The following is a 21,928-nucleotide window of genomic DNA, read 5'->3' as shown; positions in this document are numbered from 1 at the left end:
CCTCAACAATTCCCTTCACCCAAAACCTTTCAGCCACTATATTTGGTGCATTCACTGTGGCAACACAATGACACCAAAACAAAAATACCACGGTATGAAAATCAAGGGACGAAAAACCTTTATTGCAAAACCAAGTGCCCGTCCGGAAACCTTCACTGTGGGGTTACGTGAAATTTACCTCTACAATGACTACGATATAAAGGTCGTAATTAACTAAGTAGATATTGCAAAGAGGTCAGGATTGAGGAGCATGAGTATATACAATTATGTGATACAAAGGAACCAAGCTAAGTCGGAATTTTTCGTTCTGAACATGAACGTGATGCAAGCGAAGTTATAAAATGAGGCACTTTCGGTTACTCAGCTCCTCCTGAATCTTCCTACTAAGCTCCTCTCTCTCACGATTGGCCTGTTCGAGCTCCTCACGAAGTGCTTGTAGTTCAGCGTCAGCTCTAGACTTGTCTGCTCGTGCACGTTCCTCAGCAGCCTCACGAGCACTTTGCTCCCTTGACAACCGTTCCTCTAACCTTTCGGCATTTAATCTGATTTTAGACTCGACCTGTACAAAACCATGGTATCCACTTCATGTACCATCCAAGGACACCAAAGGGGACTCTAATCCTCCTGAACTTGAAGATTATTCTTATGCTAATGTCAGGGGTTTGAAAGCCACAATATGGTTTCCAACAAACAGAATGAATTTGCAAGTCAAGGTGAATCTAAACATGTGTAATTGGTACGCAAATTGGGAACAGCGTCGCAATGCATACCACACACTACACCGCTCAATCTAGTTGCTCACCATGCTATTCTGAAAAAAAATGACCATTTCTATAATAATACGGAAAACAGTAACAAGAACGCACCATTTCTCTGAGCTGTTTGACTTGCTCTTCATACTTATTTTCCAAATCTCTTTTAATGTCCTGCAAGTCTTGACCATAAGAAGCGCGTGCGTCCCGTGCCGCCAACTTGCTCTTCCCTTGTTCCGTCTTAAATGCAATCTCCTGAACATGTGGTGCAATTTTAGTACAATTTATAAATTTGATACCCTTCCGATTCATGCTCACCTGTCATTATAATTTACTGCAATGAGCTGCAGAACTCAAAACAAGATTAATGCACCAACAACTGCAGCCAATTTTCTTAGGAGATACGTAAAACAGGCATCACCTACTATACAATACCAGAACCAAATATCTAGTTCATATCAAGGTCACGTCATCGCCTACAAAGAAGGCAAGCTTTTACAAATGAATATAAGAAAAATAAAAAAATAAAACAACATGCAATCACAAAGTTTGAATTTTCAAACACGTAGAAGATGTATCATGAGTGGGGAAAAAAACCTGAGCTTCCTTGAACAGCTCATTCGTGTATGGATTATCACCGTTCTTCAGAAGCATGTCATCAATAATGCGAAGCAAGTCGTCTGTTTGCTTAGCCTTTCTGGCCTTGTCCTTGGTTTTGTTTTCGAACAAAACTTTCCTATCGCCGCATTTCTCAAGGAATTTCTGTCAGATCAAATTACAAGTTTATTCATCGTTTCATGACAGAGGAACCTATAACCATGCGACAAAAGACTAAGACGAGGATTCTGTTCAACTCCGAAAACAGGATTTCTGATTCGCTAATACTGTTTTTCAGCCGTCAGAATTAAACTGCTCCAAGCTGGAACTCGATGTACAGAAGATATGGGATACACGAGATTGCCATTGTCAAGAAGATTCCTCAGCTGCCATTTTACTCAGAAGTTTCGACTTACCCTGAGATACGCAGGAGCACCTTGCTCAAGAAAATCGTCTAGTGATTCATCTTCTAAGTCGTCGCCACCAGTAAACACAACAACCATGTAATTCACCACCTTCTCTCCAAAAATTGTTTGTAAACTCTCAACAGCAGCGATTTCTTCGTCTGTGAACCGATTACGCACAGACAGAACCATAAGTAGAGCATGTACTCCGTCCTTGGCAAGATCCAAACACTTCATAATCTCCTTGCCGATATAGTGTGGTGGTAGGTTGGGGTCAAATAAACCTACATATGAATACATACTGCCATCAGATGATAGCTAAAAAAATTTAAGGAAGCAGGTTTTAACCGACAATCGAGATCCGCTACGTTCTTCTCCTGTGAGATTCGTTTTATGCCGATGGATGGCTCAATCCCACATTCACAAAACCCTCCTAACGAGTTACATAGGTAAATGGATTTTAGACAATATACATGCAAAACCTTGAAATATGAGCACCCGCGGGTAATAATACGGGATATCTCTGCTGCAATAATTTCGGGACAGCACAACTAAAGCTGCCTCACACAATACATGCAAACCCCAGAAACGTTCAATGAAAGAACTGAAAGGTGTTCATTCATGATGTAATTAGCAACCAGGACTCTTCCACCTCGTGAAACAAAACCCTAATCTGAATTGAGCATGCAATTGTGTTAGACGACTTCCACAACTCATACATCAAATCAAATCGGTTCATCCACCCACGCATGCTCATCGAACGGTTACAATGGCTCTAGTGTAAAGTTATAAACATAAAAATCAATAAGCATCTTCACTGATTCTTATGGCTATCGTCATCACAATGGCAGTATCCGATGCGAAGCCTGGTCCAAATCGTCACAGTACAATCTCGGTCAAGAAATATGTTTCTTCGAGACTAACGGACAGCTCCAAAACCCACAGGTTCGGAGGATACACCAAAACCTTCATCATGAAATAGCATGCGTATCCATGTAAGTCGTGTGAAAGAACCCAACATCCAGAAGTCATCAAACCCTAGCAAGCCTAGAAAAAAGGGTTGTGCACTGAGATTGCACGATCGAAACCAAAGAGTCCGCAAAGAATTGAAGGGAACCAGTCGTTTATACCTGGAGTATCGATCACCCGGAGACGGCGTCCATCAGGGCGAGCAGTTTCTTGAACCTCACATGTGGACGTGACAGCCGCAGACGAAGCACGCGACCTGAAGACCGTGCTCCCCAGAAGCGAATTCCCAGTCGCACTCTTACCATTCCCAGTGCGGCCGACGAGCACGAGCGTAGTAGGCAACTTGATCACCTCCTTCGTCTTCTCTTTCTCCTTCTCCACCTCCCAATTCACGTCATCTTCCACCAATTCAAACTCCTCAAAATCCGATCCTCCCATCGCTCCTTCTCGCTTCAAACAAACAGGGCGTTCTGATCTTGACCGAACCGTCCTCAATCGCACAACCCTTCTGACCTTGTCTCGTCGCCGAAACTCTCAAAGAACCCTTCCTGAAAAAGGCCCAATTCCGTCATTCACCAGGCAAAGAAGGAAACAACGACGGGACAGTGCTCGACACACCAGGCGCAAAAACCACACACATAACCCAATCAACCACAAAGAGGGCCCATTCCTAATCCTCCCCTTGTCTCCTCGTCCTCAAGGCTCAGTCTATATTTACCAGCGCCAATTAGGCAACCTCCGTCGACCCAAATTGGAAAAAAGAGACGCTCATAAAAGAGAACCCCAAAAGAGACAATGCTGCACCGCCTCAATTATGATACCAATTACATCCCCGTAACTCCCGAACCTACGATTCACTCAACCGAACATGCGTGTATGAATATCCTCTCATCACCATCATTATCATCAGCAGCAGCGGCAACAGTATCTACACCGACCACCACCATCACCGCCGCCTGCGTCAAACAACACTCTCCCCTCGCTACAGACTCAACTCATACCATGACTTTGCCCGCCAATTATTCCAAATACAAAAACAATAAAAAAAAACTCTCACATAAGACAGAGCGATCCGATCCTCACGATTGCGGCAAAAGCAAAAACGCGATGTGGGTTAATCTCGATGCTTCCAGGGAGACCGATCAAGCGAACAGCGTCGTGATTTCTCGGGGACTGGGGCCGAGGATTCTGAGCACTTCGGGAGGATCGGTGCGCGATTCTTCATTGCATACGGCCGTGCGACCTGGTGACCTTCGCAACCAGGTATCGTCGGTGAGCGACACTGCCGCGTGCCGGTGGTGGCACCGGCGTGCCAATTCAGAGTCAGCCCGGGCGTGTCTAATGGGCAGCAAAACCCGGCCGGGCCCCATCCTAGTCAATTTCCGCTATCTGTTTGTACCCCTAGGTCGAGTTTGACCCGCTTTAGAGTCCCGATATTGTCGCATAACATCCAACGTGTCCTCCCCCTTCATCGTGGGCCCTATGCGACTCGTAGGCTGCCGCTTGACTATATTCCTGGGTCCCACAAAAGCTTTACTGAATTTAATACAATCGTCGAAAATCGATATGATTCGTTAAAAAAAATCATATTTAAGAAAAGATATTTATACAAATATATATACAAAGGATTTTTTTGAGTGAATTATAAGAATTATAAGATGAGAATTTTTCATTAAATTTTCATATTAAGAAACCTTGTGCAACTGAGCATGATTTGAATTTGGTTGGAAATTCCACCACTTTAAAGCCAAATATTGTCAACTGAAAAACTGAGTATCCATATGAATGTTTGTTGTTCCTTCTTACAATGAGACACAAAATGAGGCTTAAAAAAATGTATTGCATTTAGTGTTTTTTTACTAGCAAAATCTTTCAAGGTTTCGAGAAATTCTCATTTTAGTGTCTAGCAAATCTTTTGCTTCAATAAACTACAGTAAGTAATTAAAATCTACTTGTATCAAAAAACGAAATAAGTAAATAAATATCAGTAATTTAAACTTGTAAATTCATCATTTCCTTTTTATTTTTTTAATAGCACATATATGTCACTGTTGTTTTGAAAGATTAGAACATTAGAGAAATGAATATTGATTTGGTTATCTGAACATCTACGTCGATGGAATTTTCGGAAGCTGTTCATTACTTGCATTGATGAGTTCAAGGTAGAAGAAAACAAAACACTTAGAAATAATTAAATTCTCAGTCTCCTCCTCACGGAATTGGGCCTGTAATGTTGTAACTCTTGATAACTCATAATTTTCCGAAGATTGAAGTTCCAAAACTGGCGAAGTCTGCTTCATAAAATGGAAAGTCTAAATCGTTCTGATGAATTAATTTTCACTTCCACTCAAAACTCATCTGACTGTATTTTCGAATAAAACCACTTCAATTTCTGAACTATCTTATGCTATGATGCTTACAACTCAGTTTGTGGTAGCGAACTTTGTCATATTTGTGTGCAAATGGCATATTTCATCATCCCTCCGTTAAGTTGGATGCATTTAGGAGAACTATGAATACTAATGATCTTGCAATGTTGTATTTGTGGTGGCTAATCCCCTCCAGCCAAGATGCAACACCCATAATTTAGTAGTAAATATATTCTATATACTACACATTTGTGTGCCCTCTTTAATATGTACATACACATGTATTTTCCTCAAATTCGCAGGTTTAGGAAACAACTTCAAAATAAGTAAACAAGACAGTTGGTATGTTGATGATCCTTAACTTTTTTTAAAAAAATTAAAATTAATAACAAAAAATATAGTAGTGTCTGTCTATTTTTATTCAAATCAGTTCTTAGCCTTGTTAAATGTTTGAGATTTGAATGCTTCAAATAAATAGTATTTGTATATGTTTATATATTTGATGAAAGTATATTCACTGGTATGCTCTTTTCTCATTCATCAAACTTGTTACAAAACTGGGAATGGTTTTAGTGGTCAACTTTGCTTAATCCTCGCAATGTGTAACAAGGTTCAACATTGCAGTTGACAGTGATCTAATTTTAATGGCCTTCAGATCTAATCATTGGCGGATGCTGTGACGATAACAACAGGCACGAACGCCGTCGAAGTGGTGATGCGAGCAAATCTACAACACCAGCTCACAACTCATAACCAGTCACTTGAGACCGAGCCACCACATAATACTGCAAAGTCCTCAGCTCGCATCAGCACTGTTGACGACAATGTGAGGGAGGTGTTGTAAAAAGGATATCTGCTGCGATACCTCAGTAAGAAGTGAACGAACATTTCAAAAGCACGGTTTGCAGGGCCCCGCGATGGCTGGAGTAGCATGCCGAGGCAGGATCAGGTCGCAATGCAGCGTTACTTCAGCGAGGATGGGTTTGAGATGCAGACCGCTCTTAGGGTTTGGCAGTGCCACAGTCCAAGTTATCTTCAACCTGCCCTGGCCAGGCTCCACTTCAGTGCTGCTGCGGCCTGTTGGGTCTCGCGAGCTCGCCCTCGATATTCTCTGTTCATATACAACTCAGGTTCCAAATACTCATTCGATCGGCCTTTCAAACGCAGATCCGAGTCATGATCGCTTCCGAGAGGTTTGCAGGAGCGCACAGCATTGTCTTGTCTGGCTGTTGACAGTGGTGTTGCACCGATTATTTAGATTCCTTTACTTCGAACACCTCATCTACAACATCGAGTTCTGAGACGGTGCCCCATCTACAAATGGCGGAAGCTGTGGCGTTAGCCGTCCTGCAACCACTGGTGGGGAAACTTCTGTCGGTGATGATGAAGGAGGTGGCGCTTCCGGAATGGAACCGCAACAAGCACGCGGAGGAGCTGCAGACGATGCTGATGGAGCTAAAGCCGATGGTGGATAACATTAATCCATCTACCGCTAACCGAGCGATGGGTGATTGGTTGAAGGGTTTGCGCACGAGGTTAGACTGCTTGAAACACCTGCTGCTTGACATGAAAGGGAATCGTTTCACTATTTCTCAGTTCAAAAATTCAAGGAAGCTGGTGAAGGAGAAGGAGCTGCTGAGAAAAATTCTATCACAAGCTTCAGTTGTGGTGTTGGCAGTGACCTCGGTGACTTCTGCGAATGTGACAAGGCTGCGCGAAGAAAACAATGAACGACATGAGGGGCTTTGCTCCGGGATCGAGGGACTGCTGAAGTTGGCTGATGCTACCAAACGGGCACTTGACAAGTCTCAATACGAGTACAGAAACCCAGAAGATTTGATGGCTGCGATATCGTCTATCACAAGTGAAGCGGATGCCATCCACTTGACTTCCACACACACTAGAGCTTTGCCAGAAGCCTCCACCTCCACTGACATGCCGCGCGGAGTGGACAGCGAGACGGTGTTTGGAGGAGATGGGAATGTGGAAGAAGCAAAGAAGTTGTTACTGGACCAGAACACGCACATGGTAGGGTTCAGGGCATCAGGCGGGGCCGGGAAGACGCTTGCCGCTCAGCGAGTCTTCGATGACGACGCCATCCGAGCGCACTTCACAGGAGGCTGCTTCTGGTTCACTGTCGGTGGAGACTTGTCGGTGCGGAGCCTCTTCCTAGCCCTCGGAGAGAAGATCACTGGTCCCTCAGAGGTTCGCGAGAACATTCCCATGGAAGATTTGACAGCACAGCTACGTAATGAGCTCAAGGATAAGAAGAACATGCCGGTTGTCCTGGACGATGTCTGGAAAGAAGATGTGCTACGCTTGGTGACATGTGTGGTCCCCTTAAGAGCGGGGTGCAAAATCCTGGTCACCACTCGCATAGAGGAGGTGTTGGACAAAAACCATGTGACGAAGCTCCCATTCGTGTTGCTAGATGAAGAGAACAGCTGGAAGTTGTTCTGCTGGCAAGCGTTTCGAGGGACGTCTCATGTGCCCCCGGAGCTGGAAAAGCTAGCCAAGGACGTGATGGGCGAATGTGGTGGGCTTCCGCTGGCGCTGAAAGTGATTGGCAGTGTGTTTGCAGGGAAAACTGATCGGAGATTCTGGGAGTTGTGTTTGCAGAAGCTGAGGGACGCGGATGTTCTTGACAAAGATCACGAAACGCAGCTGTTCAATCGACTGAAACTCAGTTTCGATGAGCTTGGAAGTATCGATGGAAGATTGCACGAATGCTTTCTGTACTTTGCTGCATTTCCAGAGGATTGGAAAGTCGACGTATACGAGCATTTGCTGCCGTTGTGGAGAGCGGAAGGGATTGTGGGACAGAAGTATGATCCGAAGCTAGAAGCGTGTGGGCTGGTGGGCGTGCTGGTCTCCCGCTCGCTGATTGAGCTCAAAAGCAATGAAAGGGGTGAATTGTACTGCATGGTGCACGATATTCTTCGGGACCTGGCGCGCCACATAGTGCAGCATAAGAAAGCCGTGACCGAGCGAGAGTGCCTGTATGAGGCAGGGCGGGAGATGAAGGATGGATTTCCTCGTGAATGGGCAAGTTCTTCTGACACCAAGGATCCAGGCAGAGGCAGGAGGACTAGACTTTCAGTTCGCAGGTTGTCTGTCATGTCAACAAATCTGAAGGAGCTACCTTCCAAACTGGATGCCCCGGAGCTGGAGGTTCTTCTGTTACGAGGCAATCCGTTAGAGTGTATTCCGAAGAAATTCTTCAACAATCTTCGCAGCATCCGAGTTCTGGATCTGAGGGGGACTAATTTGAAGGCGCTGCCGGAGAGTGTGGGAGACCTAAAATCTCTGGCAGTACTCAATTTGTCTGGGACGGATATAGAGACGCTCCCAAAGTCAATCGGGAAGTTGACGGGTATGGAGGAGCTGTGTCTTGATTGGTGTGGGCGTCTCAGTCACCTACCTTCCAAACTGACTCACTTCATCAGGTTGCGAATTCTGAATATTTATGGAAGTGAGGATTTGTGGAGAACGGTTCTTGGGGAGGGACTTCCCAAAATGTTGAGAGGAAAATTAGCGATGCGGGACCTCGTCGCCTTCGTTGTCTTGGAACATTTGACTGTCGTGAGTGATTTCTTTGATGTTGACTCGGTGCCATTGCCAGTTGAGTTGCTGACTGCGTCGAAGAGGCTCCAGACTTTGAGATTCGGGGGAGGAGGTTGGCAACTGACAGAGTTTCCAGAGTTGAGGAGTGATGACTGGCAGCACTTGGAATGCCTTTCCCTTAAATGTAAGGGGTTGGTTTCTATTCCAGACTGTGTGTGTTCCCTCCCACGCCTGAAATCCCTCACTATATCGTGTCCAACGTTGGTCTCACTTCCAGCTCTGGATCGTCTTCCGAATTTGGTGAGTTTGATTATCTTGGATTGTTATGATTTGGAGACTCTACCAACTTCATTTGGTAGAAAAGATGGCTTTCCAGCTCTGGTGAACTTCGAGTTACGTGAATGTGATAAACTGGCATGGGTGCCAGAGTTGGAGGATGGTGCAATGCCATGTCTTAAATATCTTCATTTACGAGATTTGGATAAGTTTGATACCCTTCCACAGTCAGTTGCGAAATTGAAGATCTTACAAACCTTAGATTTACGTTGTTGCTACAACCTCAAGCATTTGGAGCATGAGCATCTAAGCTTTGACAGCTTTCCTAATCTTGTAGAACTTGATGTAAGATGGTGTCAATCACTCTCGGAATTGCCAAGTAGCCTTGCTTTCTTACCCCACTTTAGATCGCTTATAATGAACCATTATTGCAAAGCTTCCGTTCCTCCAGAACTAGAGGTAGCAGTGTCAAATAAAAAGGTGATAATAAGTCAATGGTAATGTTTTGCCAATTCAAAGTCTACTTTTATGTTTATGAATCTATAAATGAGCGTGTCTTTTATTTGTGTATTTACGTTTTATTTGTTTTCATTCAATCTGTTGTATTTTTACTATTCAAAAGTTTCTAACTTGATTCTGTACTTCATACTACTCCACAAATATTTTTGCTATTTCATTACAATGTTGGCCACTTTGAGGAATTAATAAGCTTTGGAATATTTACTTTGCTATCATCACAGTACAGATTTAGACAGTAGAAAAATATGTGAAATCATGCTCTGAACTACTTTCTTAACTTCTGAATTTTTTTTGTGATGTGACAATTTAATACATTGATGATTTTTCAATTGCTCTTTCTGTATATGTTACAAAAGAATGTGTTTTTTTTTTATAAAACTATTAAAGAACTTTGAGTATGATAATTAGAATCAATATTTCCTTCCATAAATTTGTGAAAATATTTAGTATTTTGAAATATATGTATATATATATATGTAATGTAATTTTGAATGACCATGAAAAGGTCATATAAAAATATTAATTTATTGATCAAAATTGTTGTATTGGTAACTATCATGCTATTATTCATCAATAATTTTAAAAAGTAGTTATAGTATTACATCTACTAAATTATCACTTGTAAAGTTGTAATCTCCTATAAATTCCATCTTAGGATGCAAACCAACTCCATAACTTAGTAGAGGTAATACTATGGTTAAACTAATAAAATTATTGTCATCTTTTTTTTAAAAAAATAATTCCAGATGTGAAAATAACTATGAATATATAAACATTCTATCATTGAAACCAAATAATTTAATTATTGCTTGAAATACTTACATGGTGAGTGTTTATATATATATATATATATATTTTTATCTTTTGGATGTTTGGATTTGTACGCCAAATGTGAACTAAATTGTAATTTTATCCAGTAAGACATTCTAGTATAAAGAGAAAAGGCAAAATTATAGTCAAAGATCCTATTTACAACAACATGTATTTTTAAATTTATGACTTTTAAAAGATAACATATCATCTTAAAACATAGCCACAAATAAGTAAACAAAATATTATTGTAGGGTATTAACTGCAATGCTTTCTATGTAGATATCAAATTACTGCTTTGTACAAATATATATATTTTCAAATATTGTGTAGCTTTACAAAGTATGAGGGAGAATTTTATTATATATCCATATTATTTGAACCAATATTTAAATTCTAGAATCATAGATGCATTTAACATGGAATTTCTTGAGATCATTAAATGTAGTTGGCACTCTCCATAATATTTACTATAGACTACAGTAAATACCATAGCTATAGTATTTAGAGTCTAGTGGAGAAGTAATGTTTATTCTCTCCCCTTTTCTCTTCTTGTATACAAGACACAACCAAATCAAGAGATTTTTATGTGTGAAGCTCTCTCTCCTTAAAAACCCTCTTGTGTGTATGACTTACTACTACTCTTGTGTATATGTATTACTTACTATTACTCTTGTGTCTTTCTAAACATCCTCAACACGTTATCAACACGACTCTCTTCTACACACTATCACAATTTTTTTTGTTCTAGTCTTGACTCTTCAAACCTGTTGCTACTCTTGCTCAGCGTCTGCCTCATGATCTTGTTGCTCTTCTTGCTGGTCCTTCACACATTAGCTACTTGCTTAGAGTACTTATTCTATTCTCTGCTCTGCTTGCTTAGAATATTTGATCCAGCTCAGCTCTACCCGAGCTTGCTCCCTGCTATGCCCCACGCTTGCCACCGAACTGCCTCCAAACCCGCTGCTGCTACCGCTGCCATCCTATTGTTGTTGCCGTTGATGCTATTGCTTGTCGTTGCCCGCTGGTGCTACACTGCCACCCACCTTGCTACCATCTTATTGCTGTTCTGCTGCCTTAATCGACAATCTTCTTTAAAAAAAATAATAAAAAAAATATAATATTTTTGTTTTTCAAGTTCAAGTTTATCATTTTATTTGACTTTATATTTTAAGGTACGTTTTACTCAACTTTTCTACTTGATCTTGTTTTTTCTTTACAGATTTATTTATAATGAATGCTTCAACATCTTCAATTGCTTCTACTATGGTTCCAACTATTACTAGTGCATTCCAACATTTTCAAGCTCTTTTATTTCTACCATTGACTATGGATGGAAATAATTATCTATCAGGGGCAAAAATGGCAAAAACAAATTTATTTACAGAACAACTCTTGAATGCCATTATGTTTGAAAAATCTCCTACAATAAGTATTTCTATTCCTCCTGCTATTAGTTGGAAAACACATCTTCTCCTTTTTTGTCATCTTGTACCTGCATTATAATATGAATATTTAAAAATGAAAGATCTTGCAGAACTTTGGAAGAATCTTAAATCCAGGTTTGATCATCAAAAGACCATTTTCCTTCCATGTGCACGTCATAATTGGACACATTTATGTGTCTTCGATTTTCCAAATTTAAATGCTTTCAATAGTAAAATGTATAGTATTGTTTTATTAATTATGATTATGTGGACAAAGCATTTCTGAAGAAGAAATGATTGAAAAAACTCTCTCTACATTTCCTCATGTATCTGCTGTGCTTGCACAATAATACAGGAACATGAAATTTCAGATTCATTTTGATCTCATGTCCTATCTACTTCTTGCGGAGAAGCAAAATGAGCTACTCTTGCGCAATGTGGAAGCTCGTCCTATTGGAACTACAGTTCCAAAATCTCATGCACTTAATATTTCAAAGTCTAAGAAAAAATTATATAAACATGGAAAACGTGCTCATAAGTATCAGGGTAGTTATAGTCATGACCATTTCTATCTATATGGAAAGAATAAACGATCTACTATTAATTATAGTAAAAAATAAAAATCAAAAATATGTTCTTGCCATAAGTGTGGAATGATTGGGCATTTAGTACATGCATGCCGTACTTTAGAATATTTTATTAAAATATTCCAAAAAAATAAGAAACTATCAGTTGAGGCTCGTGAAGTTCATACCATGGATGCGTCGATGGATTCAATTGGTGTTGATGACTTAGAGGCTTATATGAATGACAAAACCTCTAATGATGAATCAAATGATATGCTCATTGATTCTACAACAACACATACTATCTTGTAAGATAAACGATTTTCTATTGAAAAATCTTCAACTTGGCAAACTAAAAATATGATGACCATGGCTGGAGCAAATGCATTTTGTTTCCAAGAGGGCACAACAATGGTAAAATTATATGTGGATTCCATCATAAAATATGAACATGTGATGTTTGCACCCTCAGCACCTCGGAGTCTGATCATCTATCGAGATGTACTTATTAATGGTTATTATTTCTCGACTGTCATTTTAAATAGAAAAGAGGTTTTGGTTCTTGCCAAGAATCATAAAGTTGTTGAAAAAGCTTTTGCTATAGAAAATGATTTATACCGAATTATGATTTGGCCTCCCATTATATTTAATTTTGCATCATGTATCACAGAGAGTTGTGTTTCTCTCTGATATGGACGATTGGGACATCTAAGATCCACATTATTTAGAAAGATCATTCCATGTATAATTGGGTACAATTTAAAACTTGCGGATGTAGACTCTATGGAATTATGTCATACATACGTACAAGGTAAAATGATTATTCGACCTTAAATTTGGAAACTCCCACAAGAATTACCACCAATGCTTGAAAGATTGCATGGTAATATTTGTGGTCCTATTAATCCAATATCGGGACCATTTCGTTATTTTTTGGTCTTTATTGATGCATCAAGTAAACAATCACATGTTTCATTATTATCAACTCGAAACATGGTATTTGCCAATCTTATATCTATGCTTATTTATTTTTAGGCACATTTTTCTGATTATCCTATAAAAACATTGCATATAGATAATGCAAAAGAATTCGCATCAAAGTCTTTTGAAGACTATTGTATTGCAATAGGAATTGAGTTGACATATTGTGTTCTATATGAATATACTAAAAATGGACTTACAGAGTCATTTATAAAGCGTATTCAACTCATTACCTGGCCACTCCTCCTTCACGCAAATTTACCTGCATCTATGTGAGGTCATGTAGTTTTACATGCTGCAGCATTAATACGCCACTGCCCTTCTTTTCTTGAAATTGTTTCACCACATGAGCTCATTTTGGGTCGTATTCCATATGTATCTCATTTATGAGTATTTAGTTGCTGTGCTTGGATTCCAGTACCAGAACCTCAACAACGTATTATTGGAGCTCATCGACAAGAAGGCATACATATTGGTTTTGATTCATTAAGCATTATTCATATTATTGATCCATCAACTGGCACATTATTACATGCATGTTTGAAAAATTGCCGTTTTGAAGTAAATATATTTCCATCTCTTCAAGGAGGAGTATCCAATCAAGAAAGAAATAAAGTACTCATATTTGAAGCATCAGAAATATTTACAATGAATCCTAATTGTAGGACATCTTTGGCAAAAACTGAAGTTGTTAAGATTTTGCATCTAAAATGGATCATAGATGAAACACCTGATGGCTTCAATGATGTACCTAGAATTACAAGAGTTTCTATTAATGAGGCTTAGAATGCACTTGCTCAGATTGCAATGCCATTGATTATAATATCTCAAGTTATAACAACAACAATTAAAAGAATTCGTGGACTAGATAAGCAACTACGTAAAAAGAAAGCTATAAAATTGACTAAACTTGGTATTATTTCTCAAGAAATTACCACTCATCCTATGGGACTACCAATTCATGATGATATATCCATGCATAATGTACCTTCAATTCCTATGAAAAACAATCTTGGAATTGGAAGGAATAAGAACAAGTTGAGTAAAGAATTATCTATTATGTATTGTAATATAGATGATATTTGGGACAAACCATCTATTACGGTAGATGAATCATTTCCATATATGATTATAGAAGCCCTTTCTTGCAAGGAAGAGGATCCTGAACCTCAAACCATTGAAGAGGTGATGCATGGCTCTGATTGGTCAAAATGAAAAACTGCTATTGAGAAAGAGTATGCCTCTTTGCGTAAGAGAAAAGTCTTTGGTCCAATTGTAGACACTCTTACATCTTGCCTTATGGGATATAAGATGGTATTAATATGCAAGCGAGATGCTCAAGGTCAAATAACCCGCTATATAGCTTGTCTTGTTGTTCAAGGATTTACTCAACAATTTGGCATTGATTATGAATTCACATATTCTCTAGTCATGGATTCAATTATATTTCGATATGTTATTGGAATGACAGTTCATGCCACCCTTGAGATGCATCTAATGGATGTAGTAACTGCATATTTATATGATTCTCTTGAGGCAAATATTTATATGAAAGTTCCACCTAACTTAAAAATAAGAACTTCAAATAGACCCGCTCCAAGATAATATCATGGTATTAAATTATATAAGGCCTTGTATGGTTTAAAACAATCCGGATGCATGTAGTATCAACGTCTTTAAAATTATTTAATTACAAATAAGTTTGTAAGTGATCCACTAATCTCTTGTTTATTTATCTAATGAGATAAAATTGGTTTTGTGATCATTGCTATATATGTTGATGATCTTAATCTAGTGGGTACTACATCTGCATGTGTTACAGCTATTAACCTACTTATACGTGAATTTGAAATGAAAATACTAGGAAAAATAACTTTCTGCATTGGTCTTTAGATTATGCATCTAACAGATGGTAGCATTTTTCTCTACCAACTAATGTATATTAGAAAAATTTTACAAAGATTTAATATGATTGATGCTTATCCATTGTCCATACCAATGGTTGGACGTGGTCGTGATGGTCATGATCCATACCATCTATGCAAGGAGGAGGAAGAAATATTGGGAGATCAATATCCATACCTCGCAGCAGTTGGAGCACTTTTGTATTTAGCTACATCTACAAGACTAGATATTGTATTTGCAGTTAGTATTCTTACAAGATATAGTGCACGTCCAATACTACGACATTGAAATGGCATCAAATATTTATTATGTTATTTAAAAGGTACTGAAGACTTGGGATTATACTACACACATTCCGCAAATCTAAAATTGGTTGGATATTATGATGCATGATATAAATCTGATATTGCAATAGCTAAATCTCAAACAAAATATTTATTTTTAAGACATGGAGTTGCAATATCATGGAAATCAATGAAACAAACAATAACTGCAACTTCATTTAATCATACAGAAATAATTGCCTTGTATGAAGCATCTCGAGAATATATTTGGTTGCAATCAATTGATAAATTCATTCAAACAACTTGTGGATTTTCATATGATGATTCTCCAACTATCTTGTATGAAGATAATAGTGTTTGTATTGCACAAATGCAAGTTAGTTTCATTAAAGGTGACAGTACAAAGCATATTGATTTAAAGTATTTTAATTATACCTATGACTTGATTATTGATCAAGCACTTATAATTAAGAAAATTGAATCTACAAATAACCTTGATGATCTCTTCACCAAAGCTCTCCCATTGTGCAACCATTGTCAACTTACTTGTAGCATTGATATGCGATGACTTCTTTTTCTTGAATAAGAAAGTTAATGAGCTCTTTAAATAATTAAAAAAAAATGATGTTGTACTCTTTTTCCTTCATCTATGGTTTTGTCCTTAAATACAATAAGATTTTCTTAAATAAGGTTTTAATGAGGAAAAAATTGTTGATCTTATAAGATCACAAAAAATATAGATTATAATTTTATACAAATTTTATATTATGTAAATATTATGATGAGCGAAGAGGATTGTCGAGATCATTAAATGTAGCTGGAGCTCTCCATAATATTTATTGTAGACTACAATAAATATTGTAGCTACAATATTTAGAGTCTAATAGAGAAGTACTGTTTATCTTCTCCCCTTTTCTCTTCTTGTATATGTGACACAACCAGATCAAGAGATTTTTATGCGTGAAGCTCTCTCTCCTTAGAAACCCTCTTGTGTGTATGACTTACTACTATTCTTGTGTGTATATATTACTTACTGTTACTCTTGTGTCTTTTTAAACATCCTCAATAGAATTATCTATAAATATTAAAGAGTAAAATATTTATAACTATGGAAGATGTGATATGATACCTAAATAATCTATTCTTATTGTTAATTTAGAGTGCATGTGTGGATTCTAAACTAAAAAAATTGTAAACTTTAAATACATCCTATTAGGATCCAATCATATACACAAACGTAAAACTTGGAGAATTAATTAATAGTCACTTTAAATTAAAACTACTATATAAAGTGTGAAAAAAAAACTTTAGATCATGACAAGCCTCAATGAAAGAGTGAATAAACAAACCTACAAATGAAAGCATCACAAAGATTTTTAGAATATATGATATAATGTATATCATGGAATAGAAGGGAAAACAAAAAAATACAAATAAACAAAAAAAGGTGAAAATTCTGCATATTTTGGAATTTAAAAAGGAAAAGAAAGAAAGAAAGAAAAGTATGAATTACAAAGCCTTTTTCTTTATCTTTCTCTTTTATGATGAGAAGAGAAGAGTTGAAACAATCAACATAAATAAATGAATCAAACATAATATTCATTTAAATACATCCAATCTCATCATCTATGAAAATCACATCAAATAATTGAAATGAATGGAATAAATGTGAACACTCAAAGTGTTGCACAAAAGTTGCCATTATATAATCTTTAATATTAAAATAAAATGTATTTATTTTTCTAAAGTCAATCTTAAGAAAACATTATATAATTTAATTTCAAAGATAATATACAATTTAAATTACAAGTTATGAAAAATAAAAATCAAAAGATGTATATTTTTTTTTCTTTTGTCCAATGTTGTTTTCTATCACCATTACTTCATATGATCTCATTGTAAGCCACATCATCCTCCTTCGATTTTACTTTAGAATTTAGTTTCATGTAACCTTTTTTCAATAGCTTATTTTTTTATTCATTTTTTTTTGGCATTAGCGAGAAATTAATTTTTTGGTTTGAACTACATTCATCCCTAATACAAAAACAAGTACTACCAAACCTTCACTAAGACACAAATGATCCAATTAGAATATTGTGAACACACACACTTATTTGCATATATAAAATGGTAATGTTTTTTTACAAATAAGATATACATGAATTGAGTTACTCATGCATCTACTTTGGTGGATTTTATTTGAAATATGTATATTTTTCATTATTAGATGTAAAAATATAAGAAAAGATGGAGTAAATATTCTTGGGATTATTTGTGGTTCCATCCAATGGACAAAACCTTTAGTGACAATTCTCCTTAAGGATTTAGAGATTTTTAATTCAAACAAACATTGTGTGCATAATAGATTGAATTGATTTTGAGATTTAGGATATTATTAAGTAAGTAAGAAAAATGAACAAATGGTTTAAGTAAGTATATATATATATATATATATATGCTTATGTAAGTATAAAATTATAAAAATTAAATAAAGAGATTAAAATTACAATTAATACAAAATAATCAATACATAAGAAAGAAGGAATTTAGTTCACAACATCAATCAAACAATAAAACCAACAAGAACTAATAAGTGATTTTCAAATTGTGCAAATTAAAAAAGTATACAATGAAAGTACATTATATACAAATATAATTGTTTCCAAATTAGTATCTTCTAAAAGTAAAGTAAAATATTCTTTTGTGAAACAATTTCATCTTATGGTAAAATAAAAATCTACAAATTCAGGGTAACTTTATATTACATATAAGTATATGATACGCACTGTGCTTTTTCATATATATATTTTTTTAATTTTTTATAGAGCATTTGAAAACACATACTTTGTCGCCCTTGTTTTACATACATGAATATAACTGATAAGATTAGTCATAGTGTTGTTATATTACAGTGAATTTCAAACCACGTGTTCCTAATTTATGCATTTTATTGCTCTGTGAACAGCTTGATTCTAATTATTTTTTATTTTTTTTATTTTATTTTGATTATTTATTTCATCTTTCAATCTGAAGCAATTATGATTGTTATTTGTTGAATCTTTCAATATTCCTAAAAGAAAGTTCATACAAAAGTAATAAAAGAATAAAGAAAATACATAATTCATAAGTTGGCGATGAAGTATGGCCAAGTCAACATGTTTGTTTCCATGAAGAAAAGTAAAATATGAATTAAGCGCAAATTAAATTTTTGTAAGTTAAGGTTTTGGGATATTATTGACTTTATAATTTTTTCTTGATAATTATGAAGTAAAAAATACTCCAAAACCTTGACCAATATATTTTCATGTTTCCATTTCTTCTTCAGATACCAGAATGAAATATGTAAATTATTTGGCTTTTTTTCGTTTTTGAAACTTTGGAGATGTTATGAATTGTATACTTATCAATTCTGCTACACTGCAATTGGATCAAGAAATTTGATATGATGCAAAAATAAAGCAATGAAATAGATAATTTCATTTTCAGATCTAAGAATAATTAGAATAACTTGTTGTTTATGATACACAACAATAATAAATAATAAGATATACAAATGTGTATAGCATTACAAATGAATGAGAAAGACTTTTATTTGGAATACTTATGAATGCAAAAAACTAACACTCAAAAGGGCATTCAACATTATTATTGTTTTCAATAGTTTATAGTATCGAGTTTGTAATTATTTCTATCACCAAATCTAAAATTGGACTTTGAAAAGTTATACATTTTCAAAGATCAAAATTGAATGAAATTTGTAAACATGTGTAGCTTCATATTAAAATCTGGTTGCAAGAGATTAAATATCGATGTGTCAAATCAATATTGCGCACAATGTTTTCAAAAGAGTTGCACTGCTAAGATGTACAATATGTATTGACCTATAGATTTTGTAATATTAAACGTACAATAATAATATATTTTACATTATGTAATGTTCATTATAAAATTGTAAGTATATCAAGTAAATTATCATTTTTTTGTTGATAACAAGTTTTGGTAATATACATGTGCTTCAATTTTAATAACCAATAATCATTATCAAATACTATAATGCAATGCCTATCAAATAAAAATTCTACTCAAAATGTATCACTTTGACGTTGACGTGGGTACTTTATAAATCGGAATGAAAATGAAAGAAGAATAAAAAAATAAATATTACTGAAGTAGAAAAACTACAAAAAAATTATTTATTTATTTATTTATTTCCAGTATATTTCTATGATTATATATAAAATAAAAATTTGAATTTTTTGATATGTGCTTTTATATTCATATAACCTATATCTACCTTTTTGAATTATTATTTTGTATTTTAATTTTAAAAATTTAAACTGAGAACATTAAAAAAAACATTACAATCAAAATATTCTTTAGTTTATTATGGCAAATATACTTGAATTTTTTTGTTGTTACTCTAAACAACTTATAAGATATGTTAGGAGGATTACAAAATCCCCTTTTCATGTTATACTACTAAGTAAAATTGAAGGAATTTTAAATAACTATGTATAGAAAAATAATTAAAAGAGTTTACCAATTAATAATCAAATAATGTTTTTGATTGTCTGAGTTACTTTGTGGTAAATCAGAAATTAATGAAAAAGGATTTAATTCTATTAAGTTAATTTTTTTGGATAGCACAAAGAAAGAAAACGAAAACTGAAAGACTTTTTCTAAAAGTATCTGCATTGTTATGCATTCATCTTTTCAGTTATTCTGATGAATTAATCTTAATTATTTATTTAAATAAGTTCATTTTGGAATAGTTTGTGCTGATGCAGAAAAGAAATTTCCATTCTTTTTTGCAATTTTATAGTTATTATGATGGAACTCAAAGAATCCTTTAGAACAAAGAATGGACCTCAATTAAATGTACATAATGTTGATGTTTGACAACTTAAATACAATATTGATTGTGATAGAAAAACCTTATTGCCAATACCCATATAATTTCAGAGATAATGTAACAAAAAAAAAAACTAGTTAATGGAATGCCAAGCATTAGTAATTTCCATAACTTTATTACATGTACAGTTGCATGTGATGACCAATTGCTGGAAAGGTAAAAAGAAAAGCAAGTTGGATGGAATTGCAAAAGCCCATTTACTGTGATAGATAGTGCCTACTATCAACATGTATCATGAAAATACAACATGATTTAATGCAAATTGGTGCAAAATCAAATAATAACTTTAATACACAAAGATAATTAAAACCAATAAACCAAACCATATTCCATAATATTTCTTTAATACAAAAAATGTCAAGACTTAGGGTGAAATACCACTTGTATAAATCGTCGAATTAAAAAAAAAAAAATCTTGATTTTATAAAATCTCAAATAAACATATTTATGATTAATAAGTAAAAATACCAAAATATATATATATATATATTGTTAATGAATTGTTTTGTTTAAGGAACAATCATTGGTAGTTGTTAAGAAAGTCTTCTTAGTATTTTTTTTCAAATTATGAACAAGTTAATACCAATATATAGAATTGTTAAAACAAAAAATTAAAAAAGAAAAACTTGGAAACTATTAAGACATGTCAAACATTTTTATTGTCTTTAACATAGTGAAGTTTCATTTGAACAATGTAGTTTCGGATTTCATTTGTTTTATTTGTATAATTTAAAAATAAATTGATCAATGCACAATTTTTTATTTATTTATAGTAAATATGTATATTTATTCACAAATATATCTCTTCTATAAAATAATTTAGGGGGGATAAACTAGAGGAGAAAAAACCATCTCTAATTAGTTGCATATCTCATTGTTTTCAACAAAAGTGAAGCAATAATTCAGCTTTTGATCAATCAAAGATCAAAAACTGCATATTGTTGCTGTAGGTTGCTGAGAGTAGATCACTAAGCATGGAGCTTAGAAGCTCCAAATTGAAGTTGTGAAAAGTAGTGTTGCTTTTGCAAGTGTGGTGTATTCCATGAGGTTTTTAATTTCTCACCTTTGTCTTCTTGCATAGTGTTAATGAACTTTTGGTATATATAAATAAATGAATTTAAGTCTAATAATTTGTATTAATATTCCAAGTAAGTGTGATTCTTGGAAAATTCATTGAAACTTTAGAAGTTCTATTCAAAAAGCACAAAAACTCTTTAGGATTTGAGGACAACATCTTGCATGTTTATTAACAGATTTGTAAGGAAGACAACTTTGAAAGTCTACTGGCAAAAGCTTAGATGATTTGTATAGTATCTGAAGGTGGTACAAACAAATGCATAGGTGGAAAATTTAGAAGTTCAGCATATATATATATATATATAATAAAAATTAGAATTCTTAGATGTTTTAAAGTATGTGGTATATAAACAAAACTAAAAAAATAAAATGTCTACAACTGATGATGGATTATTAATTATTTTGATTATTAAAATAGTTTAGTTTTATTAGATTGATTTCTTGAACTTGAACATATAAAAGAGAATAGAAATATAGGTATATTATAAAAATTATAACCACAAGATCAAGTTTTTA

General features: G+C 35.0%; 2 protein-coding genes across 5 annotated transcripts; one reads left to right on the top strand and one right to left on the bottom strand.

The window, feature by feature from the left end:
- Positions 1-95: 95 nt before the first annotated feature.
- Positions 96-3,937, bottom strand: LOC112280356 (immune-associated nucleotide-binding protein 9). Of its 3 annotated transcripts, none has more exons than XM_024515760.3 (6): positions 3,806-3,937; positions 2,884-3,270; positions 1,766-2,037; positions 1,350-1,514; positions 867-1,007; positions 96-559 (listed from the first exon to the last, which is right to left on the bottom strand). In XM_024515760.3, exons 2-6 carry the CDS (start codon positions 3,158-3,160, stop codon positions 335-337), a joined length of 1,080 nt encoding a protein of 359 aa, XP_024371528.1. In that variant the 5' UTR covers positions 3,161-3,270; positions 3,806-3,937; the 3' UTR covers positions 96-334. The 3 variants fall into 3 exon arrangements, with proteins under 3 accessions (XP_024371528.1, XP_024371527.1, XP_024371526.1); XM_024515759.3 differs by having other exon boundaries at positions 3,780-3,916; XM_024515758.3 differs by lacking the exon at positions 3,806-3,937 and adding an exon at positions 3,441-3,712.
- A 1,935-nt stretch (positions 3,938-5,872) lies between these two features.
- On the top strand, positions 5,873-9,501 carry LOC112280470 (putative disease resistance protein At1g61300). 2 transcript variants are annotated; one of them, XM_024516002.3, is made up of 2 exons: positions 6,021-6,626; positions 6,770-9,501. In XM_024516002.3, the coding sequence occupies exon 2, from the start codon at positions 6,931-6,933 to the stop codon at positions 9,430-9,432; it is 2,502 nt and encodes an 833-aa protein (XP_024371770.1). In that variant the 5' UTR covers positions 6,021-6,626; positions 6,770-6,930; the 3' UTR covers positions 9,433-9,501. The 2 variants fall into 2 exon arrangements, with proteins under 2 accessions (XP_024371769.1, XP_024371770.1); XM_024516001.3 differs by having other exon boundaries at positions 5,873-9,501.
- Positions 9,502-21,928: the final 12,427 nt, after the last annotated feature.

The sequence above is a fragment of the Physcomitrium patens genome, chromosome 3 (genome assembly GCF_059467195.1).
Source record: "Physcomitrium patens ecotype Gransden chromosome 3, ASM5946719v1, whole genome shotgun sequence".
NCBI lineage: Eukaryota > Viridiplantae > Streptophyta > Bryopsida > Funariales > Funariaceae > Physcomitrium > Physcomitrium patens.
The sequence above is the reverse complement of the archived record's forward strand: the minus strand, read 5'-3'. Positions and strand labels throughout refer to the sequence as shown.

Bases quoted from the DNA above. Each gene is read 5' to 3' on its own strand.
- LOC112280356 (XM_024515760.3), bottom strand. From the start codon at position 3,160: ATGGGAGGATCGGATTTTGAGGAGTTTGAATTGGTGGAAGATGACGTG. The intron at 1,008-1,349 runs GTTTTTTTCCCC...CCACATGTTCAG, and splicing joins AGCTGTTCAAGGAAGCTCAG to GAGATTGCATTTAAGACGGA. The intron at 560-866 runs GTGCGTTCTTGT...GGTTTTGTACAG, and splicing joins TCAAACAGCTCAGAGAAATG to GTCGAGTCTAAAATCAGATT.
- LOC112280470 (XM_024516001.3), top strand. From the start codon at position 6,412: ATGGCGGAAGCTGTGGCGTTAGCCGTCCTGCAACCACTGGTGGGGAAA.